The 21,950-nt window shown below is 40.1% G+C and overlaps 2 protein-coding genes across 2 annotated transcripts in view; one reads left to right on the forward strand and one right to left on the reverse strand.

Moving 5' to 3' along the window:
- Positions 1–991: 991 nt before the first annotated feature.
- LOC307169876 (uncharacterized protein) lies at positions 992–5,323 on the forward strand. Its single transcript, XM_079890759.1, has 5 exons — positions 992–1,180; positions 2,183–2,512; positions 3,443–3,610; positions 3,759–3,787; positions 4,319–5,323. The coding sequence occupies exons 1-5, from the start codon at positions 1,132–1,134 to the stop codon at positions 4,553–4,555; spliced, it is 813 nt and encodes a 270-aa protein (XP_079746885.1). The 5' UTR covers positions 992–1,131; the 3' UTR covers positions 4,556–5,323.
- Positions 5,324–13,649: 8,326 nt separating this feature from the next.
- Positions 13,650–21,950, reverse strand: part of LOC307169636 (uncharacterized protein) — a gene marked incomplete at its 5' end in the record, with an annotated part of 128,026 nt that continues 119,725 nt past the window's right edge. The window contains 3 exons of the mRNA XM_079890365.1: positions 13,650–13,958; positions 15,835–15,899; positions 16,009–16,113. Coding sequence (XP_079746491.1) covers positions 13,911–13,958; positions 15,835–15,899; positions 16,009–16,113 — 218 coding nt within the window. The 3' untranslated portion in view covers positions 13,650–13,910. The remainder of the gene's footprint in view (positions 13,959–15,834; positions 15,900–16,008; positions 16,114–21,950) is intronic.

Consider the following 21,950-nt stretch of genomic DNA (forward strand, 5'->3'; position numbering starts at 1 on the left):
AAGTTGCATCATCTGGATGCAAGCCATTAGAAGATTAAAGTAAGTCCTCTCATTTTAATTTATGTATATTTGATGAAATTGTAACTATGACTGAAGGTCAATCTCTATTAGCACGTATGCCGTGTATTTGATAACTTTTTGCTTAAAAGCTAAATCCTGTTACTTTCAGTCCTGTTACTCATATGAAAAATAACAGGAGTGAGTAGAGTCCTCTGTTTTGATTATTTAATAGTGTGAAAATTAGTTGATAATACTATTTATCTGTTTTTTTACAGTTGAAATTACTTAAATTGTAGACATTTATGATTAGTATTACATTGTAAATGCCATATTTACAGGGAGACAGTCCACCACAAAGTGACTCAAACTTTTGTCTGATGTAGAAAAAAACAATACTATGCAGTTGGCAGAAACACCCAACCATGGCTATATGCTGCAAGGGAAGTCTGACAAAACCAAAAATAGCTCTTTCCCCCCTCCCCCCTTCTTGAAAATAAACACTTTTTTAGTGGAAACCAAATTAATTAATTGAGATGCTTTTAAATGTGCTTTTTAAACAAATGGCACGAGTTTTAGTAGCAGGACTGAGAAAACATGCATCCGTCTTCTGCTTAGAAACCTTGCAAAATAAATAAATAAAAGTTACCTGATTGACCAGTACACATTGCTGAATAGTTCATATGTGTAGTATTAGATTCAATGTTGAAAAAAGTGAACTTTTGAAGAGCTACAACAAGAAAATGGCATTGGTGGAATATTATGGCCCTGTCATTTTTAAAGACCAAGATGCTGTGCTGTTGTTGTCATGGTGTAACGCCCTGAAAGTGCTCTTTACATCATGACATCCAGACATAAAACTGTAACGTGTATGGTGTCAGAGAAATTCACTAAAATATATTTTCCAAGACAGTGGACAAAAGTCTATACCAGAGTCCCAGGGATTCTGAGTAACTAACTAATGCGATCATAGCATACCATCAGACCCATTAGCATGGCAGGGGTGGGGCAGACCTGAGCCCGCAAAGATTAGCCTATCTTTATCTAAGATAAAGTTATCTTTTTGATCGTCTCATCCTGCAGATAAACGATCCAATCGGTATTATATATTATTGTTGATCATTTTCGGTGACAATGAATGACTGGCAGTTTATTCTCTCAGCGGTGTTATTGATCAACAATGGTAAGACATTTTGATATTTTGATCTCTCTTCCGGGTTAGGTTAAGGAGCTCTAAAATCTTTATATTCGACAAAGAAGCATTATTTTGCTCTCGGTGTGTTATGCTTTTGACCATTGTACGACGTTGTAGTAATCTCTCCTCTTTTAAACGATAAAAAGAAATGAGACAACTTTGAAAGTTAATGTGACGCAGTTCGTGAATTCATTTAAAGTGGCAACATATGAGCAAAAGTATATATATATTTAGGTGATCCATGCTCAGTTTGTAGCGGAACCCGTCTTAATGATGGCCAAAATTGGATTGATTATTTTTAATAAGTTTTATAGCCTACATCAGCACACATTCATGCAAGTGTAACGTTACACCATAAACTTATTACCAGAAGAGATAACGTTACCAGAAACACCAGCATAATAAATCAAGGGTAGAAAAACGTGCATTAAACTCATATACAAACATGTATGGCTCTCTGTTGCATACTCACAGAACACACACAAAAAACACTCTAAACTTATACAATTGATTATGACAGACATAACTTGTAGCTACTTCTACCGTAGACTGCTGAACGTTTCGTTTGTCTCGGATGTGAAGAATTGTACACTTTAAATTTTCAAAATAATAGTCCCACATACCCCTGCTGAAAAAAACTTAAAAAAAACTAAAACCAGCCTAGGCTAGTTGGCTGGTATAAGCTGGAAGTAGCTGGATTAAGCTGATAGTTACATGTTTAATAAATTATGTTTGAACTTATTCTGACATCTATGTAATATAATGGGTAATATCCATGAGGTTATTAAAATAATTGGTTGCATGAATTCATAAGCATATAAAGAGAAAGAAAATATGGGTCAGGATGCATTTGTATAATGTTCAGTTGAATAAGATCCACGAGACTGTCTGTTGAGTGAATGTAAATCAATGATGTTCTTCTGCTGTTTGTTTTCATGTGCTACATTAATCAAAAAGTGATTCATAATGAACTGTTCATTTCTTCTTCAGGTGTGTTCGCTATTGGTGCAGATGAAGTGACAGTGTCAGTGATGGAGGGAGATTCAGTCACTCTAAACACTGGTGTTCAAACAAACCAACAAGAAGATATTAAATGGTATTGTAGTAAGACTCGCTTAGCTCGGATCACTGGAGATCAGAGTAAGATCTGTACAGATGTTCAGTGTAAAGAGAGATTCAGAGACAGACTGAAGCTGGATCATCAGACTGGATCTCTGACCATCACAAACATCACAAACACAGATGCTGGACTCTACAAACTATGGATCAACAGCAGCAGCAGCGACAGAAGTCCAAAGATCTTTAATGTTACTGTCACTGGTGAGTCATTTAATGCATGTTTAAAATTAATAATATTTAAATCACATCATTATTGTGTTTTTTTCTGTGTACCTGTATATTAATTCACATACTCTAAAGAGGATTTCTTTAAAAACACATTTACTGTTAAAGTATAAACTACAAAATAAATTCATTTTGATTTAAAACTGAATCATTACCACTGATGAGATGTTGGTTTTGATTTATAAAATTTAAATCAAATTTCTCATCATAAAATCTCTGATCAGCTTCTCTTAGATTAGTATTTGATGTAAAATAATTACTCAAATAGGCTATGTTAGGCACAAAAACTGTTTAAAACATAAACATTTTTAGATTAAAGTTTAGAAAGGTGACAGATCTAGTGTAATCATTTTCATTTCCACAGTTCTCTCAGGTTATGTAGGGGGGTTTTCTTCTTCAGCAAGAAAAAAACAGTCTGTGTAGGGAGAATGTCACAGTAGCCAATATTCCACAGGAAAACTGAAGACTTGGCAACAAATCTACAAAAGGACGTGAAATCATGAACAATAAAAAATAAATAAAAAAAAGATTCAAAATAAAAGACATGACACTAGTAAGAAACAGAATCCTAGACAGCTATGTCGGCGCGCCCCCCACGAGACTGTCTGCGCTGACTTCACATTGCATTTTATGTGACATTATGAATCTTGCCATTTTTAGATTCTGAGTTATCAACAGGAAAAATGCATAAAAATAGTGCTACTGTTTTCTGTTGAGCTAGCAGTGCTGTGATGCTGCTGTTCTTCAAAATCACACCAGATGGAGCCATTTATCAGTTAAATCAGTATCATGCAACTGATAGTCAATGTAGAAAAGAGTAAATATGACTCAAATATATTGATAAATATCGGATGTATTATCATTCACTCTCTAGTCATAATGACTGCCTATCTTTATCTGTTCCAGATTCAGGTCTGTCTCCAGCAGTTCCAGATTCAGGTCTGTCTTTAGCTGTTTCAGATTCAGGTCTGTCTCCAGCTTCTGTTGTAGGAATATGTGTTGCTGTTCTCCTGGTGGCTGCAGCTGTAATTGGTGGTGTGATTTATTATTGCAAGCGTCAAGCAGGACAAAAGGGTGAGTATTACACACATGTCTTAACAAGATTGAAAATATGAGATTTAATCTGTGAAGTGGGAAAAGACTTGTTAAAATATGTGAAAATGTATTATTCTAACTAACCTAAGTTATGTGTGTTTAATTGAGTTTGTTGTTGTTTGAACAGACATCGAGATGCAGAACAAGAGTGATCAGGTGAGATTATGTACAGTAAATATGTCTGCCAGCTAAACAACTGTAAATTTACTACAGATTCAGACCTGTGAGATCTGTATGTGGTGTGTCTGTAACACTGTGTGCATGTTGTGGCTTAAAAAAAAAACTATAACAATAATAATAACTGACTATTTAAGAATTTTTACTTTACTATGAAGAACAGTTATATAAATATTTTTTATATTATTATTTATATTCATGTATTAATATATTAACATTCGGTGTGTATATGACACCACTTTAGGTGTAACATAAATGTACACTGTAAATGTTTTTTTTTGTCAGCATGTAAGCTGAGGTTCACAGGTGAGGCACAAATTACTCCCAAATAAACGAAATAATTTAAAACTTTATTTAGAGAGTTTATAAGTAGATAAGTGTCTTATTATAACAAGCCATTTACGATAGTAGGATTGTCTAGTTTCTTGTATTTATCTTGTATTTTTGTGTAACTGAATCATCAACCTTGTTCATTTCTTTTACCTTCTGTGAATCTGTGTTTTCTTACAGGAGAATCATGAAGACGACTCAACCCCTAATCAGACGGACCCTCTAATGAAGAACGCTGCCAATGGGACGACTCCTAATCAGACTGAGCCTCTGATGAAGAACACTGCCAATGGGACGACTCCTAATCAGACTGAGCCTCTAATCAAGAACGCTGCCAATGGGACGACTCCTAATCAGACTGAGCCTCATGGGACGTCTCCTAATCAGACTGAAGCTGTCAAAGAGACATCACTATAACATCATGTTTTTTTAACTTCCTTAGCCTTACCTAGATGGGTATTATGACCAAATTGACTGCAGCACACTCTTGTACTGTACATTCCTTCATAGAGAACAAGTTAGATTGACAGCGGCCTTGAAATGCTTGTTTGTACACCTAATTGGAAGTTCATTGATTTATTATTTTGTTAAAACAATTTGCTGAGAGTATTTATAACATTCCACACCTAAATGGATGCATAAATGAAACCCGGTGTTGAATGTTGTGACTCTGATGTTAAGCTGGAGAAATACTGTTTATCAGGCTTGTCTGGAGGAACGTTACAGCACAATTTCTACAGAAAAAACGTACTTGATAAAACAATGACAACCATTTTTTTTGTATATCCTTCATTGATTTTTTATATATATTGTCATTGTAGAAATGTTTTTATCTGAAATTGTGAACAAATATTTGTTATATTTACCGAAAAGAAAAAAGAATTTCTCCCTGATTGCCTTTTGGATTTGTCTTTTGGGTGCATGTTGTAAATATGTAAATATTGTAAGAAAAATTATTTAAGTGCCAAAGCAATATTGTCATACACTAAACTCTTCACAAAAGCCTGTACCACAGATTTAACCATTATCAATCAACTGGACTTAATATTTCAGGGATTTTTTTGTACAAATTTTAACAAATGTTGTTAAAAAGTGCCTTGAATTTGAATCCGCATGAAACACTTCTGGGAACTTATCTGATAAATGCTAATAAAATGCTAATAAAAACAGATCAGATTTTCTCATAAACTTCTGGATTGTTTGAGTTTGTTTTGCATAATGATGAAATTTGTTTATATTGTTATATCAGAAATAACTGAACTAAGCAGAGTCAAGTGGACTATATTAGTGAACGAATGCAGGGAATAGTGAATGAGGGTCTAGGCTGTGATTTGGAACAGGGCCTCTGATTGTCGACTTTGAGCGTTATTAAATCACGGCAGGGCTTGACATTAACAGCCACCAAATGTGTTTGGATTTCAGCAGTGGTGTGTAATGCAGTTACTCCTATAGCCACTTTGGCAGCTTTAATTTTATAGGCTATAGCCTATAGCTAATATATACATTTTTCAGTTGTAGTCTTTTAAAAAGGCATCTGAAATAATAAAATAAGTGCAATGTAGTGTCAAAAATCTAACTTTTTCAATATATACACTGTATCAATACTGAAATATCTGAAACGCTTCCTGTAAGTGCAGAAAATGTTTTGTATTTTGTATGTAAAATGTTTTGTATTTTTGTATTTTGTATTTGTATTGTATTATGTACGTGCCCATTTCCAGCTGGTTTGGTCACATGGGTATAGGTGGGTATTTACCTGGTAGTGTTCCCTGTTTTGTTTACATTGTGTAGAGAGGGGTTGAGTAACGAGGAGTGCTCACTTTCTGTTGACCGTTTATACGTTTTATACATCGATACAGTAGGCTACGTTTCCCATCGCCAATTGTTTCTGCGTGGATAGTCTGTTACATCATGTCAATAAACGTTCTTGGATTTTGAATGCATGGAAACGCGTCACGGATCTTTCCTGCTGCTTAGCCTCTCAGTGGCTATAGGTTGCCGCTACACTTCCAATACCTATTTCCCACAGAATAGATGCACATAAAGCATGCTCTCAACACCAAATTGAGCTTTTTTCGCTGCTTATTGTGCTTAAACAGTCAAATACACACAACATAGTCAAAATACCAGTCTTAGAGATTATTCACGTAAACACAGTCAGTAATGTTTAAAGTGAGCATAAACAATTGAGAAAGAAACATGTGTAACAGTATAATGGATCCGTACATCAGGTCTTAAAGTGACAGCAGGTACCTGCTGCCAAATTATGAGATTATATTGGCATTTTAAGATATCAATGTCAAAATTGTGGTCAGTGAAAATGCTGAGTGAACTGAGGAAAACCATTTTTCACAGTGACTTGTGAGCAAAAAAGTTAATGTCAAGCTCTGATTCACGGTACATTTCTGTAAGCTACTTTCACGAAAATTTCAAATATCTACGGTGGCCGAGAGAGCTCAACGCGCACCAACTGAAGAAAACACGTGCAAATAGAAAAAAAACACATGCAAATAGAAGAAAACACCCGCGTTGCAAAAGTGCACAACACAACCATAACACAGAAACGCACTGCAAAAGTTCACAACACAACCAAATTAATGAAATCAGTGTGTGAGTGTCTCGACTTTAAAACTTTGGATCCTACATGTCCTAACATTTCTTATGAAACTTTTCTTTATGAAAATTTAAACATAACATGAAAAAATTTGTACAGTGTAACTGATGTATAGATTAATATCTTTCCCTCTTGTTCTTTTTCTCTATCTTTTTTATTTATTTTAGTTTTCAGCTCATTGTTCTTTTCTCATTTGTATTCTGATGACATTGAACATATTGTTAATACATTTTGTATATTGTATACAAGTTGTATGTCATAAAAATGTAATCTCTGTATGTTTTGCAACAACAACGACGAATGGGGTTTCGCTTAGAAAGCCTATCACCTTCGAGTATATAAAATGAGCCAATGGCAAAGAAATGCCATGGGTCTGCGGAATTTGCATAGCGTAACTCCACCCCACCTCGTGGGTATATAAGGAAGTACGCCAGCAACATGCAGATATATTTTCGCTTCGGAGCCAAGTATTCACTTCACTCCACAAGCCAAATCTGAGATCTTCTCTTCACTCTTCGAGGCAAGCTTCTCTCCAGGTGTTGGTGTGACAGCGAGTTCCAGCGAGTGCACATTCCCTGCTGATCTGTGCAGTGATCTGCCAGTGTTTGTGTGTTCATCTCCCTGGTCACTTCAACACTCTGTGGAGTCTGTTTTCCTCTCACAAAAGGGCTTGCACGTGGCACGTCTTTTTAAAGATGCCTCGCCCGTGCACTTCTGGTTGCGGTTGCGTTGTATCTGATTCTGATGGGCACAATCGCTGTCTTGTGTATCTGGGCGTTGACCACGCTAAGGAAGCGTTTGTGGATGAGTTATGTTCCCATTGCGGGAATATGACCATCACGTTGCTTCAGTCTAGACTCAATGATCTCGTTCGAGGGAGAGTCATTGGGCTCAAGTGGTCCCCGCCACCCGGCCTTGTGCGTTCACAGCTGGACAATTGGTTTTTGGGTGCGGCTGCTGACCCCCGTCAGCGTCCAACCCCAATGCCTTTCTTCCCGGATGTGCATGAGGAGGTCACGAGGTCCTGGAAGGCTCCCCTGTCTTCCCGTGATTGCTCGGCGACCTCCTCCGCCTTTCCTCCTCTCGATCAGGTGGCTACCAAAGGGTACATTGGGGTTCCCCAGGTTGAACGCTCTGTTGTGATGTAACTGTGTCCGCAGAGTGCTTCTTCCCGTGGCGACCCAAAGCACCCCTCCAAGGCCAGTAGGTTGTCCTCCACTCTTGTGGCGAAGGCCTATAGAGCCGCGGGGCAGGCAGCCACCTCACTGCATGCCATGGCCACTCTGCAGGTCTACCAGGCCCAGATGCTCAAGGACATGCACGAGGGGAGGACTGACCCAGGGCTCTTTGATGAGCTGCGTGCCGCCACTGACCTTGCGCTCTGAGCGACGAAAGTGACCGCACGCTCCCTGGGTCAGGTGATGTCCACATGTGTGGTCCAGGAGAGACACCTGTGGTCTACGCTCCCGCCGTATGTCGCAACTTGCCCGCCACCTCATCATATGGAGTCAGAAGCATCTGAGGTTGCTTCGAGCCATTTGTATCCCGGGAGACCTGAACCGTGCGGCCGACGAGCTGTCTCGGCTTCGGCCTCTCCCTGGAGAATGGAGACTCCATCCCCAGACGGTTCAGCTGATTTGGGATCAGTTCGGGGACGCACAGGTAGACCTGTTTGCCTCCCACGACTCATCCCATTGCGTTTTATTCCCTGACCGAGGGCACGCTAAGCCCGGATGCACTGGCGCACAGCTGGCCGCGGGGCCTCCGCAAGTATGCGTTTCCCCCAGTGAGCCTTCTTGCGCAAGATCAGGGAGGACGAGGAGCAGGTCATTTTGGTTGTCCCGTATTGGCACAACCGGACCTGGTTCCCCGAACTAGGACTCCTCGCGACAGCACCTCCCTGGCCAATCCCTCTGAGGAAGGACCTCCTTTCTCAGGGACGGGGCACCCTGTGGCACCCTTGTCCCGATCTTTGGTACCTCCACATGTGGCTCCTGGACGGGACCAGGCAGGTTTGAGTATCCTACCACCAGCGGTGGTGGCTACCATCACTTCCGCTAGAGCATCGTCCACGAGACATGCCTATGCGTTGAAGTGGAACCTATTCGTCAACTGGTGTTCTTCCTGTCGTGAAGACCCCTCGTCTTCATGCCCGATTAGTGTTGTGCTTTCCTTCCTGCAAGAAGGGTTGGAGCGAAGACTGTCTCCTTCCACCCTGAAAGTGTAAGTTGCTGCCATTGCCGCACATAACAATGCAGTTGAATGTAAGTCTCTGGGAAAGCACAAACTGATCATCAGGTTCCTGAGAGGGGTGCGGAGACTGAATCCTCCTCGCCCTCCTCACGTACCCTCTTGGGACCTCTCAGTGGTTTTAACTGCCCTGCAGAGTGCTCCCTTTGAGCCTCTGCAATCAGTGGAGCTTAAGTTCCTGTCAATGAAGACAGCACTCCTGGTTGCATTGGCCTCCATCAAGAGGGTAGGGAACCTGCAGGCATTTTCGGTTGACGAAGCGTGCCTGGAATTTGGGCCGGCTAACTCTCACGTGATCCTGAGACACCGGCCTGGATTTGTGCCCAAGGTTCCCACCACTCCCTTTTGAGATCAGGTGGTGAACCTGCAAGCGCTGCCCTTGGAGGAGGCAGACCCAGCCTTGGCACTGCTCTGTTTCAGGACCTCAGACCAGCTCTTTGTCTGTTATGGTGGGAAGCTGAAGGGAAAGGCTCTCTCCAAGCAAAGGTTGTCTCACTGGATAGTGGACGCCATTGCTTTGGCATACCAGCAGCAAGGTCGACCGTGCCCCCTTGGTGTGAAGGCCCACTCCACCCGGAGTGTGGCCTCCTCTTGGGCTCTAGCGCATGGTGCCTCGCTAACAGACATCTGCAGAGCTGCAGGCTGGGCGACACCTAACACATTCGCGAGATTCTATAATCTCCGAGGGGAGCCAGTATCCTCTCGTGTACTCGCTTCAACTAGTACTAGATTCTGCTCAGGTGTCTTCGTTTGCTCGCCATTCCTCTCCACGGACGGGATACGTGCGATATTTTCCTCATGTAGCCTCCCCGCAGGCCCTGAGTTCCTCCAGCACTGTCGACGTCAAGGCCAGATTTATGCCACGGGCAGCTTTCGTGCTTGGCTAGGTGCCTCCATGTGCATGGTTCCCCCTTTGGGTGACCCCCACATGTTTATTTCCACTGTAAGCCTCTCTGAGCATGTGTCTTTCCCTTGGCAAGCCACCTTGCCACCCCTGAGGTTGAAATATTCCACCTGCGGCTGGACACCGCAGTGATACTCCATATGTAGCCCCTCCGGATCATATGTGTATTCTTATGTCTCCCCCCCTTCGAGCTGGCACTGATTGCATATTTCCGCTGAGATATGCTTCCCAGTGTACCTTGGTATTCCTGTGTTAAGTAGGAGTCCTTTGTCCGTGCTAGTCTCACGACAGGGATCTCAGACTTACGCAGGGCACTGGAAGACAGCCGAGGTGGGGTGATTAGACTGGGAACCCCATTAGTCATCACTGATGTAACTCGTAGTGACCACGAAAGGGATCGTCTCGGTTACGTATGTAACCCTCGTTCCCTGAGTAGGGAACGGAGACGTTATGTCTCCCTGCCACTTACGCTGGAACGCTGGAACGCCTGAGTTCAGTCTCGGCTCCTCAGCGAAGACATAGCTGCATGTTGCCGGCCAGTGTTGTGCCTGAACGCGTTCATTGAACGCATGAACTCGTTCATATTTTGGGCAAACGTGAACTGAACGTACTGTATTACTGCCTGATGAACGTTACTGTGAACTCGTTCATTCTGGTGTCTGTGAACGGCATGCTCTCTCAGTTTAACTTCGTTCAATAGAGTGCCAGATTTCTATAGAGCCTTCCAGGCGAAAACCCGGCTAAAACACACCGTAAACCGGCCTTAATATGTAGCGGAAAAACTCCTAATCTGGCAACACCAGCCACCAGTGTCAACTGACTCTCTTGTTCGATCTCGTTCATCAAAATGAACAAATATTTTTTTTAATCATTTCGTTCATTTAAGGGGCTTTAAATGTTATACTATTAACTGGCAAATTCCCAGAACACATCCACCTACGCAATCTTGATCATATTCTGAATTAAGAAATCATTATAATGCAGTCAAAAATCGTTTAGGGAACATAAATAATTAATTTACCTTCCGAGTCTTTCGTTCATTTGTCACGTGACAGACACAATGAATGGATCGTTCATGAACGACTCATCACTTACGTTACAAATCAAAACAAAAAGCAGTAAGGAGGCGTCGTATGATCATTTAAACAAGTTTTATGACAAGGTCGGTGAGGATGGGAAAAATCTGATGCATAGCTTCAGTGTTAAAACTGATAAAATAATTGTCTTGGGTTCTATATGGGCTGTGGCAATCATTTTGAAAAATAATATCTCACAGCAACATGGAAAAAAAGAACTATGAACTAGTTCATTTTTGGAACTATGAACTTAGTTAAAACTGAACTAGTTCATTTTAAAATTTGTGAACTGAACTTTGAAGTAGTTCATGTAGAAAGTGAACTTTCCCAACACTGTTGCCGGCGTACTTCCTTATATACCCACAAGGTGGGGCGGAGTTACGCTATGCAAATTCCACAGACCCATGGCATTTCTTTGCCATTGGCTCATTTTATATATACTCGAAGGTGATAGGCTTTCTAAGCGAAACCCCATTCGTCGTCACTGACGTAACGTCTCCGTTCCCTACTCAGGGATCGAGGGTTACATATACGTAACCGAGACGTTACATTAACAAGTAACACATCCTTTGGTTTTCCATCAAATGTAATCTAACTAGGTGTTTGGATAAAAATATTTTAATTTTATATTTTAAAATTACCTCAAGTTAGCATCCGCTAGCTAGTTAGCTAGCCAGTTAGCTAGCCAGTTAGCATTACCTAACACAATTTTTCAAATAGGCTGTTTTTCAACATGGTTCATTAATTAATATTCATATTTATCTACTGTTATTTTGGCTTGTCTTTTTCATTTTAAGCTAAAACTGCTTGTAATCTGATATTGCTGTGAATGTATAAAGCAAATTGCTTTGTCAGAGTGGGGGCATTTTACTTGCACCTGTGGGGCCGAAGGCACCACGGAACGACAAAGTCTCCTTCAAATGTGTCCTCCGCATGCGTACTTCGTTTCCCACAAGTCTTTTTAAAGAAATTGCTAAATTACATTTACAACTTACTCAAATATCTAATGATACAAATGTTAAAATAAAATAAAAGCATTAAAACAGTTCAAATGTTGACTTATCTTTATAAGTTTTGCATCTTAGTAAGATATAAGTTGTATCTTTATACACTGTAAAAAATCCAACTTACGTTTTGTATGACAAATTCAGTTTTTAAAGTTTATTCAACTATTTAACATGAAAAAAGTTGAGATAACTCAAACACGTAAGTTGAGAAAACTCAAAAATGTCCTGCAGCTGGTTGCCTTAAACTTTTAAGTTTTCTCAACTTTTTTTTTTTTACAGTGTACAGAAAGGGACCATGGTGAACAATATTAGTTTGTGAATCCTGTTTTGTTTTCAGAGAGTTAAATATAACTAAAAAAGTCTAGTGCAAATGTAACTGCCACTCATCAATGGTTGCTAGGCGACAAGAACAATTGTCCCATGTAACATTTCTCATTCCGACCTTCGTGGCCTTTGAAGTCTGTGTCCTTCAAAGGATGCAGCCTCTGAATTGGGACGTTGCTCTTGTGAGTATCGATGCTCCCTGGTTTTCATGGTGCATTGTGGGACTTTTTAGCTTCAGTGCACTGGAAGGATTTGCAAATGAGACAGCCCTTAAACTCTCCAAATTCCTGATCGGTGCCCTGACTACTGAACTAGAGAGCTGACTGAAATGCACACATCATCATTAACAGGTTCAGTTGTTTTTGGTATCTATCTCCAGGAACAGGATGAGGTCACTTACTACGGGCGAGATTTGGCCAAACCTCTGAAATGGGCCTTAAACGCATGCTAAAAAAAATCTTTCACATTATGCTTGGGAGAGTCAAGCTGCAAATATGGAAATAAAAACATTAAATTATATTATTTAAGTCGTGATATGGTGGATAATAGCAATAAATCAATTTCAAAGCCCTTTGAATGGGTGATTCCTGCTACCATGTGTAACATACACAACCGTTTTCATGCTGTGCAGCAACAGTAAAAAAAGAAAAGGAAATTAAACTTTTCTTCCAGTAACCCGAATGGTGGTGTAAGCAGAATGTTGGGTAGCCTACTGACTTTTATTGCATTGAAGAAAGATGCACTAAAGAAGCATTGATGCTGCTGGTAGTCCTCAAAAACCCACCACATTTATCACGACCAAAGAAGAAAGGTGTATACCAGTCAAATATATCAGTAAACCCCATTATCAGTCGATCTAGTAATAATGACAAGACTTTATCATGAAATATCCACGTATGTCTTAAGATAAGGTATAGGAAGAATAGTGTTGCTGTTGTTCTGGAACTGGTGTGATTTATTATCACCGCAGTCACTCCACACAGAACACAAGCTCGGCTGAATGACAAGAATTACACTGCTGATTAAATACAATTGAATTATCATAGTGTTGTTGTTCAAATAGCCATCAGAAGTCATGCTCTTAGGCAGTCCCTCTATGAGAACAGCAGCATCTATAGCGAGTAAAAGTAGTGCTATTCTTAGAGATGTGATTCTCTGCTATGGACACTAGAGAGCGATGATGTGATTGTGTTACATTTGACAAAATATCCAGCAGATCATATTGTGTTATACTGTCTGCAGACACTATGTAATGCAGTTAATATCCAGTCAAATTTCCCTAAAAATAATAATTAAGGAACAGTAAATTACAGACAACGGAACACAGAGACGAGTGTGATTAATATTTAATAATTAATGTTTATATATTTCCATATGATAAATTAAAAGTAGAACATTTTAGTTGAGTTTCTGGATGCTATTATATTGGGGAACCACTAAATTAAAATATAATTTCATACACCACAATACCAAAATATATGATACAGAGAGTGAAATCAAAACAGATATATCCTGTCTGAGAATAAATGTGGTCAAGAGGTGTGAGTCAGTGTGCAGTACTAACTCTAACATCAGATCCAGTACATACAGTATTTGATCATCGTTTTTTGGGGACATTTTCATACACAGCATCCATCTTTGATTTCTGTAAGGAAACACAAACTCAATCAGGAATCTGATGATGCAACAGTTTAAAAGCTAATAATAGAATAATCAGACCAATTCCACTATGTTTAACAGATTTTCTTTTTCTTTTATAATTTATTTAACTGAATGCCTCCTGATTATTTCACAATGTAGAACTGTAGCATCAACACTGAAGTACAAGAACAGAAGCGAGAGGAAATGACATCATACATGCAAGTCATTTAGGTAGGTGTATATTCAGGGCAGCATTAACGCAACGGCCCCGGGCTAAGGAAGCGCTCAGCAGTCCAAAACTGTTAAATCTAAACCAAACAGGCAAAAGTTATCTTCAAAAATGAACAAATGGTGTCAATGAGTTTGAAGTTCGGTGTTCAAATTCAGAACAAACGTAATGAGAAAGTGTAATATAGCTCTCCGTATGAAGCATATCCTAACTTCATTTGCTTAAAGCTGCTTACAACAACAGTCTCAATGTTTCTGTCTCAGCCACTGTTCGGACTGTGTGCCAATATGTAGTTCATGCAGTGATATGTATATTTAATATGACAGACCTGTAGGTTCGGATGATGGCATTTATTCCTGCAAAGTAAAAGGCTGATAACTTGCACTTTGTGATTTAGAAAAAAATGTGTGAATGTAAGTAATAGTTCTGGGGGATATAGGGCCCCTCTAAAGGTAAAGCCCAGGGGCCCCTTAAAATGCTGGTCAAATGCCAACTTGCCCGGTTTTTCAGGCGCCCATGTATATTTTTGTTAGGAAAACAATGTTCTGTGGTAAATAAAAGAGCGCAATAAGAGAAGGACAAGCATTCCACATCACGTCTGAAGGCATGTTGCGCTTAAGTCTCCTCGACCACGGCAAACATCGAAGTATATCGTTTTAACCCGTGATGGATGAAATCATGTATGACCATAGCGTTTGTATGTCATACTAAAATGTATGACCAAGGTTAAACATCTTCTGCAAACACAAAAGTTGGTGGCAGAATGTTGGGTACTGATTGGGTATTCATTTGTCCTTGACGTCAGAAGTAGCGCAGGCGTGTGGAGTATGACAGAAATAGAATAAGGACTGAGTAAAAATCAATACTTTTCTGTGCTAATACATTTCGATTTGTGCTAATTAACTTTTTTAGTTGCAAACAGTATACACTTAATTTAAATAAAATAACATGCTTAAAGGAACCGTATGTAAGAAATGTATTTCAATTAATCATAAAATGCCCCTGATATGTCACTAGACATTAAGAAATCATGTTCATTTCAAATACTTATATCACTGACAACAGTAGTCCGGCCAGGATATTGTCATTTAAAAGTGAAGTTTCAGCCCTCAACTGATGTTGATGTTGTCATGTTGTGTTTTGGCCTGATGCTCCACCCTACACCTTTCTACTAATCACAAAGTCAGTAATGTTTTGGCATCCGGGTTGCCAGCTCTGCTCTACTCTACAAACGTGTCGGATAAAAAATGTCTAACGTTACGAAACCTAAAAGACCTCGTTATGAATCCGAAATACGTCGTGACAAAGTCCGAAATAAAACAAGGATTTCTATAGGAGACTCGTCACTTGCCATTGGAAGCTCCTTGTAGCAGCCTACATTCCTGCTGGATCCTGCAGCCTATCTGGCAACCTCGAGTCAGGGGGGAGGGGGAGGGGATACACCGCTCTACAGTAATTTGAAAGCGATTGCAGTACCAGTTTTGGCCACAATCTTACATACGGTTCCTTTAAAAAAACTAATTTTTTAATCGGCACCCAAGGCAATAATAATAATGGATGGACTGTTATTCACAGGTCTGTTCACCGACTGTCTGATGCAGCAAACTTCAATCTGACTAACTCACTGCAACACAGTCATGAAGGATCTTACCTTTTGTCGTGTTGTTGGTTTACACAATGCTGAATCCGTTCTGTCTTCCTCCTGGGTCTGAACTGCTTTAACAATAATACAGAGGAGTTAACAGAGCTGGCATTCTTATAGAGAATTTTGTATATCTGATTCAAATGCATGAACATATTTATAGTTAATAATTGAATTCCTGACCTGTTTTTCTACATTTCCTGCAGATCCAGAAGATCCCGACTATAGCAAAAATCATCAGAGATCCAGCAGAGATCAACACTATCAGAGACACTGAGACTGGAGGAACTGGAGGAACTGAAGGAGAGGAAAAGAGAGACAGTCATTAGTGTGAGTGAATGTGTTTGATCTAGAACAGAAGACAGAGATCAGGTCAGTAAACACACACATATATCATCAGTGCTGTGGTACCTGCACATGTGTGACAGAGTGTGTTGATGTCCAGATGTGTGGTCTGGTTGCTGATGGGATTGTTCAGCACACAGCTGTAGGTGTTGTTATCCTGATATTCCACCTCCAGAGGTAGAGAGAGACTGATGCTGAGATCACACACACTGATGCTGGACAATACACTGATTCCTGCGTACCAGGAGAGAGTCGCATCACACACATTCAACACTGATGAACACACCAATGAACATGATGATGATGATGAAGAACAATCTCTGGTGATGTTAGGAGTGCGCAGTTGAGCTGGGAAATATGAGAGAATAAACATAACCACAATTTATTTTCAGCAGAAAAGCAAACATCTGGGTTTCAATGAGACTCACAATGGCAGTGAACAGGGCCGATCCGAAAACATTAATATACTCACTGTATAGTAATACTCACTGTACAGTGACAAGATGTGAACAATATGAGTGTTAACATGAGTTTAATCACACACTATCCTTTTGTGTGTAAAGTTATATTTAACTTTTTTGCTTTGACATCACAACACCTTAAACACTAAAATGAATTATTTAAAGGACAAGTTCGGTATTTTACACTTAAAGCCCTGTTTTCAGATCGTTTCTGATGAAATACAATGGTTAAGATTGAAATTTGGACAAATGCTGCTGGCCCGAGAATTTTCGGTTTCTGTGGTAGCACCCCCCCACCTCCACAATGGTTGCATAGGTGCACTGGAATAATCCTTCCTAAAACGCATTAAACTTTCGTTTACAAAGACGTGAAACTCACAGAGTGGTCAGGGGTGTTCACTAATATGCTCACACAAAAATCGCTGCAAAAGATGCTTTCGATAAAACCTGTTGGAAAGCATCTTTTGCAGCGATTTTTGTGTGAGCATATCAGTGAACACCCCTGACCACTCGGAATATTCCTTTAACCTTAATGCCTCATTATATATTTTACGACGTTGAGTGCATTAAGGGACAAAAATGTCCACTCTAAACACTGCCACACATGCTTTCACTGAGTTAAATATTTTAACCAACATCAGTCCTGAAAATAACTACCAAATATTTATTTAATTTTCAGAATTTTAACCCCTTAAATGGCATTTGTTTACATGATGCCACTGTTTTTATCGATGGAAAAAACATAAAAAACATTAAAACAATTGTGTACTACATGCTAGGTGGATTTCTTGGGAGGGAATTATCACAGCCTGGTATATGTCCATGATTAGCAGCAACATTGATTTTTACGCATTTTTATTTTTTGTGTTATGTCAGATTTTTTTTTTTTTTAAAGAACCAAAAATTGTCACATATTAAACACTGCCTAAAATATGATATATTATTATTATTTTCCACTTTTACTGAGTTAAATCTTTTAACCAGCATCAGTCCTCATCATAACTGCCAAATATTTATTTCATTTCAGGATTTTAACCCTTTAAATTCCAGGAAAAAACATTAAAAACATTATTTTCCATATACTAAATCCAAAGTGTAAGCACTTGGCTTTGGATTATCACAGTCTTGAATATGTCAAAGATTAGCAGCAACATTACTTTTGGTGCATTTTTATTTTTTGTGCTATGTCAGATTTAAAAAAATAATAATAATCACACATAGCGCGTTAAGGACAAATTTGATCCTATTTAAACCCATTAAAATATCCATTTTTGAACCCACTGTCATAATATCATAAAATCTAAATTTCTATTCAAATACCCTGTCATTACCAAGCCTTAGGGTAAAATATTTACTTTTTACTCTTTTCCACCAGTTGGTACCATTTTTCATATAATTGACATACTGCAAACATCTGCAGTATTGCAAATATTTTCCTGATTTCTACTAGGTGACTATAACCTGTGCCTGTCTCCCTACACATCAAAATTTGCTCTAGCAAGAAAGCAAAACTACAAGATCACCATGAACATGAATTTTTATTTTTCTAAATTATATAAACATATCAAACATATCAAAAACTTCAAAACAAAATGGGGTCATTGTTCAGCCAAATCAAACCGAAAGAAAACAATGCAGTGAGAAGTGCTTTCTCTTTCTCACATACACACCTACACACACATCCTACACCACCGACACACACACACACACACACACACACAAAGAGGGAGAAAGAAAGAGAGAGCGAGAAAGAGAGAGAGGGGGTAAAATATGACCTTCAGTATACTATGATTATTATATAATATAATATAATATGAGTATTATATTACTGCCACCTTACCGTGGTGGAGGAGTTTGAGTACCCGAATGACCCTAGGAGCTATGTTGTCTGGGGCTATATGCCCCTGGTAGGGTCTCCCAAGGCAAACAGGTCCTAGGTGACGGGTCAGACTAAGAGCAGTTCAAAAACCCTTTATGATGCCAATAAATTTGAGGACCGTGACGTCGCCCGGCATGGCGCAGCCGGGGCCCCACCCTGGAGCCAGGCCAGACAGTGACACCTGGAGGGGTGTGATTGGGAGGAACGGCCCCCCTGATCTGAGTGGTGTTCTGTTATTGGACTTCTGTGCTAGTTACAGCTTGTCCATAACGAACACCATGTTCAAGCATAAGGGTGTCCATCAGTGCACATGGCACCAGGACACCCTAGGCCGGAGGTCGATGATCGACTTTGTGGTCGTTTCATCTGACCTCCGGCCATATGTCTTGGACACTCGGGTGAAGAGAGGGGCGGAGCTGTCAACTGATCACCACCTGGTGGTGAGTTGGATCCGATGGCAGGGGAGGAAGTTGGACAGACTCGGCAGACTTGGCCGAATTCCCTGTCAGAGAGATCTTCAACTTCCACCTCCGGCAGAGCTCCGACCGGATCCCGAGGGAGTCTGGAGATATTGAGTCCGAGTGGACCATGTTCTCCACCTCCATTGTCAACGCTGCCACTCGGAGCTGTAGCCGTAAGGTCTCCGGTGCCTGTCGAGGCGGCAATCCCCGAAACCGGTGGTGGACACCGGAAGTAAGGGATGCCGTAAAGCTGAAGAAGGAGTCCTATCGGGCCTGGCTGGCTTGTGGGACTCCTGAGGCAGCTGACGGGTACCGACAGGCCAAGCGGACTGCAGCCCGGGTGGTTGTGGAGGCAAAAAAATCGGGCTTGGGAGGAGTTCGGTGAGGCCATGGAGAAGGACTACCGGTTGGCCTCGAAGAGATTCTGGCAAACCGTCTGGCGCGAGAGGGAGGAGACCCCGGGGAAGACCTAGGACACGCTGAAGGGACTATGTCTCCCGGCTGGCCTGGGAACGCCTCGATGTCCCCCCGGAAGAGCTGGAGGAAGTGTCTAGGGAGAGGGAAGTCTGGGCATCCCTGCTTAGACTGCTGCCCTCGCGAGCCGGCCCCGGATAAGCGGAAGAAGATGGATGGATGGATGGATGGATATTATGATTTTTGTCACTCGCCTAAACACCATGTATTATATTTAGGCCCTACACACACACACACACACACACACACACACTTTTGTCAACGCAGACACACATTGCTCTCAGACATCCACACATACTCAGAAACATCATTTTAGATCATTGAGCCATTCAAATGCTTCATAACACAGTCAATAGTGCCCCTAGTGGAAACCAGGAAAGTAATGTGCATTTCCCCCCATAGGGAATACCTATGTAGTGACGTCATCTGGTGGAATACACTATATAATGCAAATATAATGCTTTTGCTTCAAAATGAAAGGATGTTTCAACATAAGTCATGATTCATGTATTAATGACGGCCCCGGCTTTAAACAACGTTTTAATGGGTTTCAATGGGCCATTTTTGGTCATTATAGTGCTATATGTTCCTATTTGATCTACACAGTGTGTGTTATACATATTATGCAACATGGGATCAAGATTTTTAAATTTATCCAAAAAGTCACAATCTTGCCAAATTACATACCATTTGCATTAAACAGCCAACATGGTCAAAGAAATTAAACTGAAAATGACCAAAAATGTCCTAATGCAGCATGAAGGTTAAAAAACAATAATATGTGATCATTTGTACAAATACACTCTCAACTCACCATAGACAAAAACACTGAATGTTTTTGATGAATGTTCAGCTCCAAATATATCAAGTTTATATTCTCCAGAGTCCGAGGTTCTGGTGTTTGTGATGGTCAGAGATCCAGTTTGATTGTCCAGCTTCAGTCTGTCTCTGAATCTCCCATCAGGAACATCATCAGATGTGGAGAAGATTTGCTTCTCTATATTGATTTTAGCTATGAGAGAGTTTTCAGTTCCAAATTTCCACAGTATATCGTCGTCTTCATGTATTTCAGTGACATCAGAGTGTAGAAGGACGGAATCTCCCTCCATCACTGACACTGACTTCACTACATCATCACCAAACACGTCTGGAGAACAAACAGAAACAGGTTTTATGCAGATTAAGGCTATATGGTTTGCGAAAGATGAAATCAGTTGCAGTTTGAAAGTAAATATGAATTGTGTTTTGACAAATTAATTTGTCCTATATTTGTTGTCATTCATGATTACTGTAGAAGTATTTTTAAATAATTTTGAATGGTACCTGGTCATGAACTCCCATTTGTCAATTTTGTATGAGATTAGTATATTTAAAATCACAAAAAAAGGCCTGAGTTTTAAAAGCGGCACAATGGAGGATTTCATTTCTTAGCCTCCACTGTTCGTGTTTCTTCATCATAGACATTTCCATTATTCTACATGACTTTTTATCTACAAGACTAGTCACTTTTCATGACTTTTTCATCCCAAAATAAACCTTACGTTTGATTTGATCTGCGATAACAAGTGTAAATAGTCTAATCTAAACCATAGCAGCAGTTTGTCACTTTGTTCCTAAACAAATGTGAGATATTAATCCATAAAATGCTTTTAAAACTTACCAGTTGGACACCTCCAGCACAAACAGAACAAACCAAGCATGTGAAACATTTTCTTCACCCGTTTAGTGTCTGATCTAAGAAGACTATCTGCTGAAAGCACTCAAGTGTGAAGCCTCCCACAACAGTTAGACCCCCCTCTCTCTCTTTCTCTTTCTCTTTCTCTCTCTTTCTCTTTCTCTTTCTCTCTCTTTCTCTTTCTCTTTCTCTCTCTCTCTCTCTCTCTCTCTCTCTCTCTCTCTCTCTCTCTCTCTCTCCCTCCATCCCTCCCTCCCTCTCTCTCTCTCTCTCTCTCTCTCTCTCTCTCACACACACACTCACACACACACACACACACACACAAACAAACAAACACGCACAAACACACACTCTTTAACTGTTCTTAACAGTGGACAACAATCTTCATCTTTATCCTTCAACAGAGATAATGTTGAAAGATGGTTGTCTGACTGTATTAATTGTAAACATAGAATAGTGTAATATTGTGTGAATCTTGAATCTTGAATAACATAATAAAGTAGGTCTTACTGATTTTATAAATCAATTGAAGATCTATATATAAAATGTGTGCATTGAAAAACAAAAACAAAAAAGTTAAAACCATCTATTTTCTCACATTGCCGGTCTTACTGAGGTGTGATTCAGCTCATCTATTGAGTCAGATTGAAACCACTGCGGTCGGTTTTCTTCAGAAATGTGGTTTGATCTGCAGGGACAGACAGCATTGCAGGAAAGTATCACTTTGTTCAATGTGTGTTTAGTTTGTAGTTGAGGGTCTTCTTCCTGTCCTGCTTTTACACAGTCTGACTTTACCTCTAAATAAAACTGTTTCCACTGAGTAAAGTACT

Source organism: Squalius cephalus, assembly GCF_949319135.1.
Source record: "Squalius cephalus genome assembly, chromosome: 13".
NCBI lineage: Eukaryota > Metazoa > Chordata > Actinopteri > Cypriniformes > Leuciscidae > Squalius > Squalius cephalus.

What these genes read in the sequence shown, in the direction of transcription:
- LOC307169876 (XM_079890759.1), top strand. Translation starts at nt 1,132, where the DNA reads ATGAATGACTGGCAGTTTATTCTCTCAGCGGTGTTATTGATCAACAAT. An exon ending in GCGTCAAGCAGGACAAAAGG is followed by an intron (nt 3,611 to 3,758) that starts GTGAGTATTACA and finishes TTGTTTGAACAG; the next exon opens with ACATCGAGATGCAGAACAAG. An exon ending in TGCAGAACAAGAGTGATCAG is followed by an intron (nt 3,788 to 4,318) that starts GTGAGATTATGT and finishes GTTTTCTTACAG; the next exon opens with GAGAATCATGAAGACGACTC.